The 20393-nt window shown below is 41.4% G+C and overlaps 1 protein-coding gene across 1 annotated transcript; it reads left to right on the plus strand.

Moving 5' to 3' along the window:
- Window positions 1-3001: 3001 nt before the first annotated feature.
- Window positions 3002-4172, plus strand: LOC102135653 (SREBP regulating gene protein-like). The gene is made up of 3 exons (XM_065536701.1): window positions 3002-3081; window positions 3234-3411; window positions 3993-4172. The coding sequence occupies exons 1-3, from the start codon at window positions 3002-3004 to the stop codon at window positions 4170-4172; spliced, it is 438 nt and encodes a 145-aa protein (XP_065392773.1).
- The last annotated feature ends 16221 nt before the right edge of the window (window positions 4173-20393 follow it).

Here is a 20393-nt window from a genome sequence, read left to right on the forward strand (position 1 = left end):
TAAACCTAAGGTGTAATTTACACTTAGAGTTTCTCTGTGGGATCAGGCTGAAGTTATCCTCTATGGCAGAGGTCCCCACCTTTGTGGCACCAGGGACCACGTTTGTGGAAGACAATTTTTCCACGGATGGTGGGGACATGGTTTTGGGATGATTCAAGTGCATTACATTTACTGTGCACTTTATTTCTATTATTATTACATTGTCATATATGATGAAATAATTGTACAACTCGCCATAATGTAGAATCAGTGGGAGCCCTGAGCTTGTTCATCCTTCACTAGAAAGTCCCATCTGGAGGTGATAGGAGGCAGTGACAGATCATCAGGCATTAGATTCTCATAAGGAGCACACAGCCTGGATCCCTCACATGTGCAGTTCACAGTAGACTTTTTGCTCCTGTGAGAATCTAAAGCTGCCACTGATCCGACAGGAGGTGGAGTTCAAGCAGCAATGTGAAGAATGGGAAGTGGCTGTGAATACAGATGAAGCTTTACTCGTTAACCCGCCACTCATCTCCTGTTGTGCAGCCCAGCTCCTAACAGGCCATGGACAGGTACTGGTCCCAGAGACCAGCTGGGGACCCCTGCTCTATGGGACTTGGCCTAAAATTGCACGCTGGCTTTGCTTCCTATCCTTTTCTGTCCTGTGTCTTACCTGTTTCTCCGGGAAGCACTCCCTTAAAAACTCTGTTGTGGCCAGGTGTGGTGGCTCACGCCTGTAATCCCAGCACTTTGGGAGGCCAAAGCACGTGGATCACGAGGTCAGGAGATCAAGACCATCCTGGCCAACATGGTGAAATCGTGTCTCTACTAAAATTACAAAAAAATTAGCCAGGTGTGGTGGGGAGCGCCTGTAATCCCAGCTACTCAGAAGGCTGAGGCAGGACAATCGCTTGAACCCAGGAGGCGGAGGTTGCAGTGAGCCGAGATCGCACCACTGCACTCCAGCCTGGCAACAGAGCAAGACTCCATCTCAAAAAATTAATTAATTAATTAATTAAATAATAAATCTGTTGCACATGAATCCTTCTCTTAGGACCTGCTTTTGGAAAGCCAGACCTAATATAACTACTATTAGTAATAGCATCTACCCTTCCAGAGTGTGTGTGTGTATGTGTGTGTGTGTTTGGATATTTTATGATCTCCAAATCTGACAATTGTGAAATTGTGTAGTACATATAATGGCGTTTTTGTTGTTGTTGTTTTTTTAATTTAAACACTTATCTTTTCATGTCTACAAATAGGCTTCAACATGTATTTCTAAGAGCCACCTGGTATCCCATTGTAGGGTTGCACCATAATTTAGCCAGTGCCACTCAAATTTTTTTTGTTGTTCATTGCTATGGTAACAGTGTGGGTTGAACATCTTTGCCGGAAAATTTCTGTGTAAGTCCATTTGATATTACTCTACCTGAAAACATAATTCCTGGGTCAAACTGTAACCCATATCCAAGGGTTGTGATTCTTATTTCCAAATGCCCTCCAAAAAGGTTGGACCAATTCATACCCTTGCCAGCACTATCCTTGGTCTCCATCCCTACCCTTCCTCCATTTGTAATATTAAAGATTGGTGGGCATGAGCTCTGAGGAGGTCTGGATGATGAACCTTGATCTTCAAAATAGCTTGAGTGCTACTTCCTCTGCATTAACCAATCTAAGACTCACCCACATTTTAATTTTCATCTCATGTGAATTAAACCGACTTTTCTTGGAAGAAAAGTTTCTTCCTGATTGCAAAACCTACTGCAAGGCTACAGTAATCAAAACAGAGTAGTGCTGGCATAAGGACAGACATCTACACCAAAGGAATACAATAAGGACCCTAGAAATAAACTCTTACATATATGGCCCAGTGATTTTTAGTAGGGGAAAGGGGTAATCTTTTCAGTAAATGGTGCTGGTAAAACTAGATATTCACATACAAAAAAATAAAGTTGACCCCTTTATACTCTTTACAAAATTTAGCTCAAAATGGATCAAAGACTTAAATATAAGAGCTAACACTATAAACCTCTTAGAAGAAAACATATAGGAAAATTTTTATGACATTGGATTTGGCAATAATGTCTGAAATACGATAGCAAAAGCACAGGCAACAAAGAAAAAAATACATGGATTGGACTTCATCAAATTATAATTTTTTTTGGATCGAAGGACATTATCAAAAGAGTGAAAAGAAAACTCACTAAATGAGAGGAAATATTTGCTAATCATATTCCTGATAAGAATTAATATTCAGAATATGTAAAGAACTCCTATAACTCAACAACAACAAAAAACAAACAGCACAGTTGAAAAATGAAAAAAGGACTTGAATAGACATTTCACCAGAGAAGACACACAAATGGCCAATCAGCACATCAAAAGATGCTCAACATTATTCATCATTAAGGAAACGCAACTGAAAACCACAATGGGGGCCGGGCATGGTGGTTCACACCTGTAATCCCAGCATTTTGGAAGGCTGAGGCAGGTGGATCACAAGGTCAAGAGATCAAGACCATCCTGGCCAACACGGTGAAACCCTGTCTCTACTAAAAGTAAAAAATTAGCCAGGTGTGGTGGCTGGCACCTATAATCCCAGCTACTCAGGAGGCTGAAGCAGGAGAATCACTTGAACCTGGGAGGCAGAGGTTGCAGTGAAATAAGATTGCACCGCTGCACTCCAGTCTGGTGACAGAGCAAGACTCCTCTCAAAAAAAAATAATAATAATAATTTTAAAAAACCACAAAAGAACAAAATAAACCACAATGGGATACCGCTTCACACCAATTAGGATGGCCACCAAAGAAAGAAAAGAACATGTTTTGGAACATCGTTCATCATAAAAAGAAATTAAATTCTGATATATGGGATAAGAAAAATAAACCTGGGACTTGGCCACGGGCCATGGGGTCAGTGCCTGCCTCAAGGGATGGGGCTGCGGGATGTGTAGGAGCCCTGGGCCTACTGTGTTCCACAACACAGGATGGTGAACCAGGAGGCCACGGTGTAGCACCGATGTCTGCGGAGGAGGTGGGTGCTCGCCCTGGTCTTTGGGCTGTCAGTCATCTACTTCCTCAGGAGCACCTTCAAGCAGGAGGAGAGGAGAGTCAAAGAGAGGAATCTCCTCCAGGTTCAAGACCACGATCACCCCATTCTGTGTAAAGTGCATTTTAACTCGGGCAATGGCAGTCACCCCAGCAATCAGTGCCACAACTCCATTCGAGGGGATCACCTCATCATGAATGAACTATGTTTGTGAGAGGAAGGATTTGCTGGTGAATGGCTGCTGCAACGTTAATGTCCCTGGCACAAAGCAATACTGCTGTGATGGCTGCTGGCCCAACTGCTGCTGCAACTGCAATGTCCCTAGCACAAAACAATACTGCTGCCATGGCTGCTGGTCCAGTGGCTGCTGCAACATTAACGTCCGTGGAACAAAGCAATACTGCTGCCATGGCTGCTGGTCCAGTGGCCGCTGCAACATTAACGTCTGTGGAACAAAGCAATACTGCTGCCATGGCTGCTGGCCCAACCGCTGCTTCAACATCAACATCCCTGGAACAAAGCAATACTGCTGCGATGGCTGCTGGCCCAGCGGCTACTGCAACATCGACATCTCTGGCACAAAGCAATACTGCTGTGATGGCTGTTGGCCCAACCGCTGCTGCAACTGCAATGTCCCTAGCACAAAGCAATACTGCTGCCATGGCTGCTGGCCCAACCTCTGCCAGCCCAACTGCCGCTGCAACATCAACATCCCTGGAACAAAGCAATACTGCTGCCATGGCTGCTGGCCCAACCTCTGCCAGCCCAACTGCCGCTGCAACATCAACATCCCTGGAACAAAGCAATACTGCTGCGATGGCTGCTGGCCCAGCGGCTGCTGCAATATCCATGCCCCTGGCACAAAGCAATACTGCTCTGATGGCTGCTGGCCCAGCAGCTGCTGCAACATCAACGACCCTGGCACAAAGCAATACTGCTGTGATGGCTGCTGGCCCGGCAGCTGCTGCCCAACAAGCAGCTTCTCTTGGAGTGCTTCCCCAGTTGGGCAGCTGGGGCATTCCAGAACCTCTTCATGGCAGTTGAAGAACATTTTGAGTCGTGCCTGGCCACATGCAGAACCTCAACCCGGAGCAGGCAACATGAGAACACCTACCAGTACCCCATAGCAAAGTCTTGCTAAGGAGAAAGCCCACCCAACCTCTTCCCCGCATGACAGGTGCAGGGGACTTGCTTCAGCTTGGGCAAAGAGGCCCCACCAAAGAACTTGCCTCCTAAGGCCTGGTTTCAGCACGAGGAAACCTCGGCTTTGACACCTTCTCGTGTTATCATCTTTGGCTTCACTCACCACCTGGGCTTACCAGATGCACCTCTTCCGCAAAGCAGCGTGGACCCTCTATCCGGTCCCATTCGGGAAAGATGAAACCTCAGGCTGGGCTCAAGGAGTGACTTTCTTGGACCACTCAACCCTGGGACTGCACAAGGACCTGTAACTTGTGTTGTCAGGGGGCCGGTGTCACTTTCAGGTGTTTGTTTGTTTGTTTGTTTGTTTTGTGATGGAGTCTAGCTCTGTCACTCAGGCTGGAGTGCAGTGGCACGATCTAGGCTCACTGCAACCTCTGCCTCGCGGGTTCAAGCCATTCTCCTGCCTCAGCCTCCTGAGTAGCTGGGATTACAGGCACCTGCCATCACGCCCAGCTAATTTTTGTAATTTTAGTAGAGACGGGGTTTCACTCTGTGGGCCAGGCTGGTCTTGAACTCCTGACCTCATGATCTGCCCACCTCGCCTCCCAGAGTGCTGGGATTACAGGCATGAGCCACCGCACCTGGCCATCGCTTCCAGTTATGATTATAATTTTGTAACATTATTTATTGGATTCCTTTGGAGTAGCAGAAAAATTACAATGTTTTATGTTGGAAAACGCCTTGCCATTCTAGTTGAACATGTTCAAGGATGTTATTTCTGTTGTTGTTTTGTGTTCTTGAGTTTCCTGAGTTAAATCATCCCTTCACCCAGAAAACATGTTCTGTCTTTTAGGGCGTGGATGTTCTCTAGGCAGTTATTTTTGTTTTTATTTCAACAGTATCACGAGTAGGCCCTGAACATAGCCTCTTAACCATATCCTGGCACCTAAAATTATCTAAAAACTCAGACACTCTTCTAATCTAACTGCAAGATTTCTAGCAGTTGGCACCCCGTGCCTGCCCTCCGGTTCCTTTCTAGAGGGGGTTGAATGTGTTCATATACCCTATGGGAGAGCACTGTTTTAGCAGAAATGTAACTTCTCATCCTGGAGGAATTTGTTCTCATTTCTTTTGCCACTTAAAATTAACTGTGGGCTGCTTAGCCTCAGGTACAATGGGAGCTTCAGAAAGGTCAGAGGCAAACTCCTCCCCTGTTCTGTCAACAGAAACCCAATGTTAAGGCAATTTCTAAACAGAGAGGCACATAGCAGCTTACTATTTTAAAAAAAAAAATAGAGGCCAGGCACAGTGGCTCATGCCTGTAATTCCAGCACTTTGGGAGGCGGACGCAGGCAGATCACCTGAGGTGAGGAGTTCAAGGCCAGCCTGGCCAACATGGCAAAACCTCATCTCTACTAAAATACAAAAATTAGCCAGGCGTGGTGGTGCACACCTGTAATCCTAGCTACCTGGGAGGCTGAGGCAGGAAAATTGTTTGAACCTGGGAGGCAGAGGTTGCAGTGAGCCGAGATTGCGACACTGCACTCCAGCCTGGGCGACAAAGCCAGATTCCATCTCAAAAAAGGATGACAAAAAAAAAAAAGAGAGAGAGAGAGAGAGAAATAAAATCCTTTACAGACAAGCAAATGCTGAGAGATTTTGTCACCACCAGGCCTGCCTTACAAGAGCTCCTGAAGGAAGCACTAAACATGGAAAGAAACAACTGGTACCAGCCACTGCAAAAACATACCAAATGGTAAACACCATTGACACTGTGAAGAAACTGCATCAACTAATGGGCAAAATAACCAGCTAGCATCATAATGACAAGATCAAATTCACACACAACAATATTAACCTTAAATGTAAACAGGCTAAATGTCCCAATTAAAAGACACAGACTGGCAAACTGGGTAAAGAATCAAGACTGATCAGTGTGCTATATTCAGGAGACCCATCTCACGTGCAGAGACACACATAGGCTCAAAATAAAGGGATGGAGGAAGATCGACCAAGCAAATGGAAAGCAAAAAAAAAAAAAAAAAAAAAAAAAGCAGGGGTTACAATCCTAGTCTCTGATAAAACAGACTTTAAACCAACAAAGATCAAAAGAGACAAAGAAGGCCATTACATAATGGTAAAGGGATCAATGCAACAAGAAGAGCTAACTACCCTAAATATATAAGCACCCAATACGGGAGCACCCAGATTCATAAAGCAAGTTCTTAGAGACCTACAACGAGACCTAGACTCCCACCCAATAATAGTGGGAGACTTTAACACCGCACTGTCAATATTAGACAGATCAATGGGATAGAAAATTAACAAGGATATTCAAGTCTTGAAAACATCTCTGGACCAAGCGGACCTAAGAGACATCTACAGAACTCCCTACCCTAAATCAACAGAATATACATTCTTCTCAAAACCACATCACACTTATTCTAAAATTGACTAGATAATTGGAAGTAAAACACTCCTCAGCAAATGCAAACAAACAGAAATCATAACAAACAGTCTCTCAGACCACAGCGCAATCAAATTAGAACTCAGGATTAAGAAACTCACTCAAAACCACACAACTACATGGAAACTGAACAACCTGCCCCTGAATGACTGATGGGTAAATAACAAAATTAAGGCAGAAATAAGTTCTTTGAAACCAATGAGAACAAAGATACAATGTACCAGAATCTCTGGGACACAGCTAAAGCAGCGTTTAGAGTGAAATTCATAGTACTAAATGCCCACAAGAGAAAGCAGGAAAGACCTAAAATCGACACCCTAACATCACAATTAAAAGAACTAGAGAAGCAAGAGCAAATACATTCAAAAGCTAGCAGAATACAAGAAATAACCAAGATCAGAGCAGAACTGAAGGAGATAGAGACATGACAAACCCTTCAAAAAAATCAGTGAACCCAGGAGCTGGTTTTTTAAAAAAAGATCAACAAAATCGATACACCGCTAGCCGGACTAATAAAGAAGAAAAGAGAGAAGAATCAAATAGACACAATAAAAAATGATAAAGGGGATATCACCACTGATCCCACAGAAATACAAACGACCGTCAGAGAATACTATAAACACCTCTACACAAATAAACTAGAAAATCTAGAAGAAATGGATAAATTCCTGGACACATATACCCTCCCAAGTCTAAATCAGGAAGAAGTCAAATCCCTGAATAGACTAATAACAAGTTCTGAAATTGAGGCAGTAATTAATACCCTACCAACCAAAAAATCCAGGACCTGACAGATTCACAGTCAAATTCTACCAGAGGTACAAAAAGGAGCTGGTAGCATTCCTTCTGAAACTATTCCAATCAAAAGAAAAAGAGGGATCCTCCCTAGCTCATTTTATGAGGCCAGCATCATTCTGACACCAAAACCTGACAGAGACACACAATAAAAGAAAACTTCAGGCCAATATCCTTGAAGAACATTGATGCAAACATCCTCAATAAAAGACTGGCAAACCAAATCCAATGGCATATCAGAATGCTTATCCACCACGATCAAGTTGGCTTCATTCCTGGGACTCAAGGCTGGTTCAACATACACAATCAATAAACATAATCCATCACATAAACAGAACCAATGACAAAAACCACATACTTATTTCAATAGATGCAGAAAAGGCCTTTGACAAACTTCAACACTCCTTCATGCTAAAAACTCTCAATAAACTAGGTATTGATGGAACATATCTCAAAACAGTAAAAGCTATTTACGACAAGCCCACAGACAATATCATACTGAACAGGAAAAACTGGAAGCATTCCCTTTGAAAACAAGCACTAGGCAAGGATGCCCTCTCTCACCACTCCTATTCAACATAATATTGGAAGTTCTGGCCAGGGAAATCAGGTAAGAGAAAGAAATAAAGGGTATTCAAATAGGAAGAGAGGAAGTCAAATTGTCTCTGTTTGCAGACATCATTGTATATTTAGAAAACCCATTGTCTCAGCTCAAAATCTCCTTAAGCAGATAAGCAACTTCAGCAAAGTCTCAGGATACAAAGTCAGTGTGCAAAAATCACAAGCATTCCTATACACCAATAATAGACAAAAAGAGAGACAAATCATGAGCGAACTCCCATTCACAATTGCTACAAAGAGAATAAAATACCTAGGAATCCAACTTACAAGGGATGTGAAGAACCTCTTCAAGGAGAACTACAAACCATTGCTCAACGAAATAAGACAGGACACAAACAAATTGAGAAACAATCCATGCTCATGGATAGGAAGAATCAATATCGTGAAAATGGCCATACTGCCCAAAGTAATGTATAGATTCAGTGCTATCCCCATGAAGCTACCATGGACTTTCTTCACAGAATTTTTAAAAAACTAAATTTCATATGGAACCAAAAAAAGAGGCTGCATAGCCAAGACAAGCCTAAGCAAAAAGAACAAAGCTGGAGGTATCACACTACCTGACTTCAAGCTATACTACAAGGCTACAGTAACCAAAACAGCATGGTGCTGGTACCAAAACAGATCCATAGACCAATGGAACAGAACAGAGGCCTCAGAAATAACACCACACATCTACAACCATCTGATCTTTGACAAACCTGACGAAAGCAAGCAATGAGGAAAGGATTCCCTATTTAATAAATGATGTTGGGAAAACTGGTCAGCCATATGCAGAAAACTGAAACTGGACCCCTTCCTTACACCTTACACAAAAATTAACTCAAGATGGATTAAAGACTTAAACAAAAGACCTAAAACCTAAAAACCCTAGAAGAAAACGTATGCAATACCATTCAGGACATAGTCATGAGCAAAGACTTCATGATAAAAACACCAAAAGCTATGGCAACAAAAGCCAAAATTGACAAATGGGATCTAATTAAACTAAAGAACTTCTGCACAGCAAAAGATGCTATCATCAAAGTGAACAGGTAATCTACAGAATGGAAGAAAATTTTTGCAACCTACCCATCTGACGAAGGTCTAATATCCAGAATCTACAAGAACTTAACCAAATTCACAAGAAACAAACAACCCCATCAAAAAGTGGGTGAAGGATATGAACAGACACTTTTCAAAAGAAGACATCTATGCAGCCAACAGACACATGAAAAAAATGCTCACCATCACTGCTCATCAGAGAAATGCAAATCAAAACCACAGTGAGATACCATCTCACACCAGTTAGAATGGCCATCATTAAAAAGTCAGGAAACAACACTTGCTGGAGAGGATGTGGAGAAATAGGAACGCTTTTACACTGTTGGTGGGACTGCAAACTAGTTCAACCATTGTGGAAGAGAGTGTGGTGATTCCTCAAGGGTCTAGAACTAGAAATACCATTTGACTCAGCCATCCCATTACTGGGTATATACCCAAAGGATTATAAGTCATTCTACTATAAAGACACATGCACACATATGTTTACTACAGCATTGTTCACGATAGCACAGACTTGGAACCAACCCAAATGCCGATCAATGACAGATTGGATAAAGAAAATGTGGCACATATACACCATGGAATACTATGCAGCCATAAAAAAGGATGAGTTCATGTCCTTTGCAGGGACATGGGTGAAGCTGGAAGCCATCATTCTCAGCAAACTAACACAGGAACAGAAAACCAAACACCGCATGTTCTCACTCATAAGAGGGAGTTGAACAGTGAGAACACATGGACACAGGGAGGGGAATATCCCATACCGTGGCCTGTCAGAAGGTGGGGGGCTAGGGGACGGATAGCATTATGAGAAATACCTAATGTAGATGATGGGTTGACGGGTGCAGCAAACCAACATGGCACATGTATACCTGTTACAAACCTGTATGTTCTGCACATGGATCCCAGAACTTAAAATATAATAATAATAATAATAATAAAAGGCCAGGCACAGTGGCTCATGCCTGTAACCCCAGCACTTTGGCAGGCCGAGGCGGGCATATCACCTGAGGTCAGGAGTTTGAGGCCAGCCTGGCCAATATGGCAAAAACCCATCTCTACTGAAAATACAAAATTAGCCAAGCATGGTGGTACACACCTGTAATCCTAGCTACTGGGAAGGCTGAGGCAGGAGAATCACTTGAACCCAGGAGCTGGAGGTTGCAGGAGCTGAGATGGAGCCATTGCACTCCAGCCTGGACAACAAGAGTGAAACTCCATCTCAAAAAAAAAAAAAAAAAAATTTGCTAGACATGGTGGCACATGCCTGTAATCCTAGCTACTAGGGAGGCAGGAGAATTGCTTGAACCTGGGAGGTGGAGGTTGCAGTGAGCCAAGATCATGCACTCCAGCCTCGGAGACAAAGCCAGATTCCATCTCAAAAAAAAAAGAAGGAAGAACCTTGGAAACGTCATGCTAAGACCAAGAGGTCACACACAAAAGGACAGATACTGTCTGACTCTACTTGTATAAGATACCCAGAATAGGCAAATTCACAGAGACAGAAAACAGAAGTTACCAGGGATTGGAGGAAGAGAGGAATGGAAAGATACTGTTTAATAGGCACAGAATTTCTGTTTAGGAGGATGGAAAGTTCTGGAAATAGTGTGATGATAATTGTACAACATTGTAATGTACTTAATGCTGACTTGTGCACTTAACAATGGTTAAAATGGTCAATTTTGTGTTGTATATATTTTGCCACATTGAAAAAATTGCAAAATAGGCCAGGTGTTGTGGTTCATACTTATAATCCCAGCATTTTGAGAAACCAAGGCAGGCAGATCACTTGAGGCCAAGAGTTTGAGACCAGACTGGCCAACATAGCGAAACCTTGTCTCTACTAAAAATACAAAAGTTAGCTGGGCATGGTGGCACATGTCTGTAATCCCAACTACTCAGGTGGCTGAGGCAGGAGAATCGCTTGAACCCAGGAGGCAGAGGTTGCAGTGAGCCAAGATCGTACCACTGTACTCCAGCCTGGGATACAGAGCAAGACCCTGTCTCAACAAAAAAAAAAAGAAGAAGTTAAAAACAATAGCAAAATGAATGTTCTTTCCCTGATGACTGGGAAAGAAAAATACACGTCCTCTCCTGTATTCAACATGACGTTCAGAGTTGACAATAGGAAAGAAAACTTTAAGAGGCATTATAGCATAATAGTTCAGAGGACTGGACTTTGCATTTTGACAGCCTGGGTTCAAATTCCAGCTCCACCCCTTACTTGCTGCATCACTGTGGACATCTGACAAAGCTTTCTAAATAGGTCACCTGAAGTCATCTGTAAAATGGCAGGAAGAATAGTTTCTACCTCATGGTGTTTTCTAGGTATTAAATGGGACAAGGCTTTTGACATATTTAGTACAGTGTCTAGTATGAGGTTTAAAAATGCACAAATGATATATAACTCTGGTTATTGCAGTGGTTGAATGTTATTGTCATTATTACCTAAAGTACTTAGGACACTTTGATTTTCTTGATTAGTTATCTTGATTGCATTTCATATCATTAAGAGACAGGCTGCAGGAAATTAATCAAAGGGCATTTCCAGCTCTGAAATGGGGAAATCTGATCTTTGTCCCCTTAAGAAAATACTTTCTAATTATGGAATGTACGGTGTTCCTGGCGGTTTCTGATCACTCTCAAATGCACTTGGGTGCCATCAATTTGGCCCTTTTTATTCTCAACAATTTAACTAATTTAGAGAAAACAATTCTTTAAAGGAGGGAGAACTCAGCAAAGGCTTGCTCCTGGTATGACAAATCCATCTCAAATAGCAGAGGAAGCCAAAATGCTGTGGTCCAAATGTCCTCTCCTCCAGGTTCATGGCGGCTGTAAACCCCATGCTGTGTGAGTGGGCTCATTCTTCATGGGATCCACTCCAGGATCCATACAAGGGGCTGACATTTGCTGAATGTCAGCCCCTAGCTGAGTAATGATGTATTTCTGATGTGCTGACTCCCTGCAAGGCCCTTTCCTTCAGCTAATTGTGCAGCAGGTTTACTTTGAAGGACTCTGAAGGCAGGCTCAGCATTTTCCTTCAGATGAATTAGCTTCTTGGTCATGCCTGAGAGAGTTGACTTGCTCAGAGCTTCTGCAAAGGAGTTGGGAACACCAGAAGACCAAAGACCCTCATGCTAATCTGACCTTGCCATTAATTTCTATGACTTTGGGGAAATCTAATCTTTGTTCCAGTAAAACAATACTTACTAATTATGGAATTTAACTCTCAACCTGTAATTTCCTAAAGGGTGAAAGTCTGTTTTCTTGGATGGGAGAAGTCGGATATACTTGGGCATCTAGAAAAGCATAAATATACACACACAAATTTAAGTGTTGTGATTTACCTGCTTTAGGGAGAGCATACTGATGTAATCAAAGATTCATGAGCATATTTGAGTTGTAAGTTTTCTTAGAAATTCAAACAGTTAATTTTACAAGTGAGAAAACTGAGACTTAGAAAGACTGAGTTTTCAAAGCAGGGACAAAGCTAGGCTTAGACTCCAGCTTCATGAGTTGGAGTCAGAGTTCCATAATGTGCTATGTGATGTGCCTCCTCCAACTATCTTTCATAGCTTTGTTGACTCCCACAGTCATCCTTGTTCACATTGTTCCAAGCACATCATCCTCCTTGCTGTTACTGTACCAAGCCTTAGGGCATTGCGCCAAATACTCTACCTGGGATTGTAAACAGGAACACCTGAGAAGCCAAAAGAAGCCCTCAGAAGTTAAAAATGTGATAACACAAATGAATGCGTTAGTTAAAAGGTTGAAAGAGGAGACTGACAAATTTTTCCAGAAGTGAGCAAAAAGACAAAGGGAGGCAAAATAAGTGAGAAGAATTAAAAAAAAAAAAAAATAGTGAACTGACATCTGAATAACAAGAGTTTTAGAAAGAGAAAACAAGAAAAAAAATGGAGGGGAGAAAATTATCCATTAGATAACTCAAGAAAATCTCCAGAACTGAAGAGCGTGTGTTCCCAGGTTCCAAAGACCAGCACCATAACCGAGGTACACTGAGGCACATTGCCGTGGCATTTTTGAAATCCAGGATCAAAGAAATTTTACACATTTACCAAGAGAAAAAGCAGATTATATGCAAAGAGTCAGAATCAGTGTGGCTTTAGACTTCTCAGTTGCAATTCTAAAAGCTAGAATACAGTGGAGTCATGTCTTCAAAATTTTGAAGAAAGTGATTTCTGTGAAAGGAAAATAAATCTTGGGACTCCAAAATCACTAAGCTAAAGGGAGAAGTCAAGCTTGCACCCGCTTAGGGCAAACCTGCTTCCCATTCTATTCAAAGTCATCCCTCTACTCACTAAGATAAATGCGCATCTGATTGTCTCCTTTGGAAAGGCTAATCAGAAACTCAAAAGAATGCAACCTTTTTTCTCTTATCTACCTATGACCTGGAAGTCCCCTCCCCACTTTGAGTCATCCTGCCTTTCTGGACAGAACCAGTTTTCATCTTTTTTTTTTTTTTTGAGATGGTGTTTTGCTCTTGTTGCCCAGGCTGGAGTGCAATGGCACGATCTCGGCTCGCTGCAACTTCCGCCTCCTGGATTCAAGTGATTCTCCTGCCTCAGCCTCCCCAGTAGCTGGGATTACAGGCACGTGCCACCACACTCGACTAACTTTTTTCTTGTACTTAGTAGAGATGGGGTTTTACCATGTTAGTCAGGATGATCTTGAACTCCTGACTTCAGGTGATCCACCCACCTCGGCTTCCCAAAGTGCTGGGATTACAGGCGTGTGCCACTGCACCTGGCCTACGTTCCTCTTACATATATGGATTGATGTCTCATGTCTCCCTAAAATGTATAAAAACCAGACTGTGCCCTGACCACCTTGGGCACATGTCGTCAGGACCTACTGAGGCTGAAGTGTCATCGGCACATGTCCTTAACCTTGGCAAAATAAACTTTCTAAATTGACTGGGAACTGTCCCAAATATTTGGGGTTTATATTTCCAACCTAGGGTTCTATAGCCAACACCTTTATGTAACATCTCCAATAATAATAATAACTCCTTTTTCAGAAGGCTAGTAAAGTAAGTACTGTACGAAATTGAGGGGATAAACCAAGAACATAGAACATAGGTTCTTTGAGAAATAGGATCTCCACTACAGAGGATGGACAGAGGGGATTGCCCAGAAAGAGTTTGCTACCCCTGGAGCAGAGAGCAGGCTTGAAGCCCCAGGATCTTCATACTCCTGGAAGGTAGAATTAATAGCTTTGTGATACAGTGGGATATAAACAGAGAGTTACAGAACCAACCAAAAATTGGAGACTGAACCAGTGTCGAGATCATACAAAACGTTAAGCAAATTTTTATTTTTATTTATTTATTTATTTATTTATTTATTTTTGAGACGGAGTCTCACTCTGTCGCCCAGGCTAGAGCACAGTGGCCAATCTCAGCTCACTGCAAGCTCCGCCTCCCAGGTTCACGCCATTCTCCTGCCTCAGCCTTCCGAGTAGCTGGGACTACAGGCACCGCCACCTCGCCCGGCTAGTTTTTTGTATTTTTAGTAGAGACGGGGTTTCACCGTGTTAGTCAGGATGGTCTCGATCTCCGGACCTCATGATCCACCCGCCTCGGCCTCCCAAAGTGCTGGGATTACAGGCGTGAGCCACCGCGCCTGGCCTTAAATTTTTAAAAGGCAACTATTATTAATTTCATGGAAAACAAAAAGTTGTGCAGTAAAGGAAGAAAATATCATAGAACATATATTACATGATGCAACTGTGGAAGGCATTTGGCATGGTCATGACACAGGGAAATAATGAATATTAAACTATCAAAAATCATTGCAAAGACTCAGAGACAGGAAGTGTGTGTGTTGTGGGTGGAGGTCGTGGAGGCAGGGAGGGAGGGGCAAGAAAGCAAAATTCTCATTTTCTTTGAGAAAAAAACAACGGTTAATGCCTGAATATGAGAAATCAAGACATCACATTATAAACATGTCATTTAAGTATCCAAAGTTACCAAAAGAATCAGCTACAAGAGACAACAGTGGTTGCCTCATGAAAGGAAACAAGGAGAAGCAAGTTATTGCTCTTTATAACAAGCTTTTTAGAACCTTGGCTCTTTAAAGTAGATGCATGTATAATTTTGGTCATATGTTATGTTTATATATATAAAGATATATAAACATATGCAAAATAATATGTGTGTATATGTGTATGCATGCATGTGTGTGTATGCATGTGTATATGTATTCAATTAATGGGGGTACATAGTATAGGAAGTTTTAGAAGTTCTCTGAGCCACACTGGACATGGTAGCCATGAGAAAAACTAAGCTTGTTGGATAATGAAACATGGTTAGCAAAGCTTGACACTGGAAGGCACAGCCTGCAACATAGACTAGGTAGATGTCGTTTAGTTCTGGATCTTTTGCCAACAAAGCCTTGGTATGCAAAAACCTGCAAGGCACAGGTAAGATATTAGGGCATGATATAAATACCCTAGATACTTTAGAGGAGTCTTACGCGTAGAGGTAGTTTGGGCTCCCTCCTCTAAACATCCTTGTTGTTAAATGTGTATCAAACACTCTGGAGCACGAAAACACAGGTAAACTGAGTCCTAATTGGTACGTTTGCCATCTTGTGTTTTTGCTTTCCTTATGAAGGTGTTAACTCGGGAGAGTTGTGAGGCTTCTTAACCAAAGCACTTAAAAAAAAAAAAAAAAAAAAAGCAAGATGGAAAAACAAAACCCATTACAAAATAGTAATGGCCGTCTGGTTAGGTAGCAGAATCATCAAAGTGTGTATTCTTCCTTCTTTCCTATAGATGTCTTTTTAAATTGGGGCACATTTTTAAAAATCCTTATATGCTTTCTTTCTTTTATTTCTAATTCTTTTCTTACTGAAACTCACACATTATTTCAGATAACTCTACGTTCTATCTTCTGTATGCATAATCCATACCCTGTGTACAAGATGGTTGCCAGGGAGACCCGTCTTTAAATTGATCAGCAAACAAGTTTTAGAGGGTTGGCTTTAAAACACAAACTTACAAAGTGACTCCAAAGCCTCAGTTTAAGAGAAAATGTTCCAAGAAGTCTCACTTCGAGAAACACTTGTTCTGCAACACCCAGATAAAAGTTAGATAAGGGACGACATTTTGGGACTTCTCAAACGTTGCCACAGAGTCCCTCTCCCTGGCCGCCATCTTGTAGGACTGTGGGAGTCCTCAGCATTCATTCCGAAACTACATTTTTGCTTCATGTTCAGCACCACAGCAATAAAATTAATGGGTTGAGCATTTTCTCCTTAATAAGTGCTGCAGATACAAATGTCTCGGCCATTTGTCTTTCAGTGGGGGTTAAAAAAACCAACAAAACAAACACTCCTACTATAGCATTGCATTCTCGCGTTTTGGTTAACATTATCATTTAAATTGCATCTCCCATGTTTCTAGATTAAGGAAGGGGGGCTGTTTGAATAGGTTACACTTTGCTTTTTCATTCAGGAGACTGTTTAGAGCCTCGAATCAATTCCATCTGACTTTCTAAAATGCGTTGGGGGAAAAATACATTGTGATAAATAGTATTTGCAATGGAAATACCAAGAAGGAAAAAGAGACGTTACTGTTCGCTTCAGCAAGAAGCCATTCAATTTGTGGACTATGCCTGTCCCTTGTTTTCTTTGATTTTCCTTCCACTGGAAGGAATTTTAACCATTTCACTGCTATTAACCCATTCCCAAATGGGCATGGGAAAATGCTGTATGTCAGAGGCTTGCTATCTTACAAAAAATCTAGCTCCTCAGGCTGTGTAACTTGGGACAAGTCACTGAATTTCTTTCTGTATCTCTACTTCCTCAACTGTAAAATGCATGTAATAATGAGACTTACTTTAGGGAATTAAGAGCAGGACTTTTCAAACTCTTATAATCTGCAATAATATATACACTTCAAATCCAGTACTCATATGCACACAAATACATATACACCTCTATCTATATGCATATATGGTTCTAAATACATGCCCATCTGAAATTAAAATTTCACAAAATAGGAATTATCCATATTAGAAGTGATGCATTCACGTAGTTTTTACTTATTTTTTTTTCTTTTCTTTTTTTCCTTTTGAGACAGAGTCTCACTTTGTCACCCAAGCTGGAGTGCAGTGGGGCAATCTCCACCCACTGCAGGCTCCGCCTCCTAGATTCAAGTGATTCTCCTGCCTCAGCCTCTTGAGTAGCTGGGATTACAGGCATGTGTCACCATGGCTGGCTAATTTTTGTGCTTTTAGTAGAGACAGGGTTTCACATATTGGCCAGGCTAGTCTCAAACTCCTGACCTCAAGTGATCCACCCGCCTCAGCCTCCCAAAGTGCTGGGATTGCAGGTGTGAACCACCACGCCCAGCAACATAGTTTTTATTCTATTTCATGTTTTTAAAAAATGAGTTTTACAACCCTCTACATTGACTCTGTGACTAAATAGATCACAATATGAAATTTGAGAAACAGATTCAAAGCAAGCGTTAGCAAATTATGGCCAACAGCCGAAATCTGGCCAAATGACTGTTATTGTAAATAAAGTTTTACTGGAACAAGTCATACCTAGTCATTTATCTATAGTCTATGACTGTTCTCTTAATACAATCAAACTTAGGCAGTTTCAACAGAGACTGGTCCCCAAAACTAAAATATTATCTAGCCCTTTAAGAAAATGTTTGCCAACCTGTCGTGTAGAGGATTCAATGTTATGTGTCTAATGTAAAGTCTTTAACACAATGCCTGGGGTATCAAGAGGCTTTAATAAATACCTTGTCTAGTATTATTGTAGGTGGTGTTATTGCTGCTACTACTACTCTAGCTGAAGCTGAGTAGCTATGGAATGAGTTTTCTCATCAAACAAAGATGATAAACAGGCTTAGCTCAAAAAATATAAAGCAGATAGAGGATAGTTAGAAAGAATGAACAAACCTACTATTTGATAGCACAACAGGGTGACAATAGACAATAACTTAATTTTACATTTTAAAATAACTAAAAGAGTGTAACTGGGTCATTTGCAACACGAAGGATAAATGCTTGAGGGGATGGACACCCCATTCTCCATGATTTGATTATTTCACATTGCATGTCTGCATCAAAACACCCCAGGTACCCCATAAATGTATACACCTACTATGTACCCACAAAACTTAAAAATAAAGAAAAGAATCAGATAGAGGGATAACAGAGACATTCAATCTCTTTTCTCCCCAAGTTTGAGATAGTTGTATCAGACCAGCCAATTCCCCAAATTGGCATTATCAGCCTTCTCGCTGCCAGTCAAACCAGCTGAAAAAGAGAGGTTAGAGCATATTGAAGTTTTTAAACCCCTTCTGATCCCTCCTCTGAAGGTGCCCTGTTCTTCTTCCTGTAGTCATTAGAGAATAAATCTCTGATAAGCAAAGTAAATTAGATGCAGTGACATTCTGCTAATTGAGTCGTCTCCTCTGCTTGACTGGGCTGGGCTGTTAATTACCAGCTAATCTTCTCAACATAAGATATTCTGACTGGCAGATCAAGGCTCCTGGAGACAGGGGTAGGGGCCCCAGTTTGCCCCCAAAGTCTCTCATTGACCAAAGTGGATATCAAACCTTCCAATCCTACCCAAAACGGTCTGAATGCTGAGGCAAGAGAGTTTCGGAGAAGAACAAGACTATCACTCAAAAATCATGTAGGGGAACCAGAGGGAAATGGCAAACCTCCAAATAAATGTTAAGGCAAAGTAAGAAAGGGCCAAGATTACAGATCATGCATTATTAAAGCTGCATTCTGACCTCTCTCCATCTCGATCAAATTTTCTTTCAGCGAAGCACAGGGGCTTACGGAGAGATAAAAAGACTTTAAAATATAAATTAAGTCCTATTTATTTCACCACCCTGAGCCAAGCATGCCAGGTTCTGTCTGAATGTGTTCCCCAGAAAGACTGAATAGGTTGGCTTTCAGCTAGATGAATGTCTGTGATTTGCTGACATCAGGCAGGGGGGTCCTGGAGCCAATCAAATCAAAGCCCCCCACCTGCCAACCCAGAAAACATTAGGTTCTGTGTGGGAATCTCTGCCCCCACTTCTTTTCAGAATTACCCTGATAACCATTTGTTAATCTTCCAAAGAGCCTAAATCAGTGTGTGGAAAATTAGAAGCATGGAGTTTTTGCTTCATTTACCGACAGCCTTCTCAAAGGCTCCTGCACACCAATTTTATGACAGGCCCCAGTCGTAAGAATTTCAGTTGTAAAGGAGGATGAGCCCATCAGATTGGCAAAAGGTAAATTAGTGGATAGTACCCAGTACTGGTAAGGGTGCAGGGAAAGAGGGAGTCTCAATGGCTCTTGGTGGGAATGGAAATTGAAAGAGCCTTTCTTCCGGAGGGTTTTGGAGGATGGGATGAGGCGCTTGTGATATTAAGATCTATAACGCATATACCTTTTGATTCAGCAATCCAACCTATAGAATACTAGTAATAACAGCAAATTCTTTTTTAATATACCACAATTTATCCATTTTTACACTTGATAGACATTTGGGTTATCTCTGGGTTTTTACTGTTACCATAGTTTTGCTTTTTCCAATATGTCATTTAGTGAGAATCTTCCCATATGCAGCCTTTTCAGATTCGCTTCTTTCTCTTAGTAATAAGCATTTAAGGTTCCTCCACATCTTCTCATGGTTCAACGGCTCATTTCTTTTTACAGCTGAAGAATACTCCACTGTCTGGAGGCTCCGCAGTTTACCACACTGAAAGGCATCTTGGTTGCTTCCAAGTTTTGGCAATTACCGATAAAGCTGCTTTAGACATGTATGTGCAGGTTTTTGTGCGGCCCATTTACTTTTTAAAGTAGTATGTTTTGTATACGTACACATGTGTGTTTAAATCGCACACAGATCACACTTTGAGCTGTCTGACCTCTGGAGAGAAAACTGGAATCTAGTATAAAAGGAATGTGAAGAATAACTTACTTTTTATTCTGTATAGCTGTGTGTCATTTTAATGATTTTATGTTGAACATATATTCATGAAGTTACTTAAATAAAGAGTTAAAAACTGGAAAACCAAAGATAAAATAAAAATTAAAAACATACGCAAAGTCCATGGGGGTAAGCCATAGATATATAATATATATATAAAGTATATACTCTCTCTATATAAAGTATATGTATTTTATATATATTATACATAAAGTATATATATATTTTATATATATATATATACACACACACACACACTTTTTTTTTTTTTTTTTTTGAGATGGAATCTCACTCTGTCACCCAGCCTGGAGTGCAGTGG

This window comes from Macaca fascicularis, chromosome 20 (genome assembly GCF_037993035.2).
Source record: "Macaca fascicularis isolate 582-1 chromosome 20, T2T-MFA8v1.1".
NCBI lineage: Eukaryota > Metazoa > Chordata > Mammalia > Primates > Cercopithecidae > Macaca > Macaca fascicularis.

Excerpts from the sequence above, each read along its gene's own strand:
- LOC102135653 (XM_065536701.1), top strand. The coding sequence starts at position 3,002 with ATGTCTGCGGAGGAGGTGGGTGCTCGCCCTGGTCTTTGGGCTGTCAGT. Across the intron at positions 3,082-3,233 it reads CAGGAGCACCTTCAAGCAGG|CTATGTTTGTGAGAGGAAGG; the intron begins AGGAGAGGAGAG and ends ATCATGAATGAA. Across the intron at positions 3,412-3,992 it reads GTGGCTGCTGCAACATTAAC|CTGCTGCCCAACAAGCAGCT; the intron begins GTCCGTGGAACA and ends CTGGCCCGGCAG.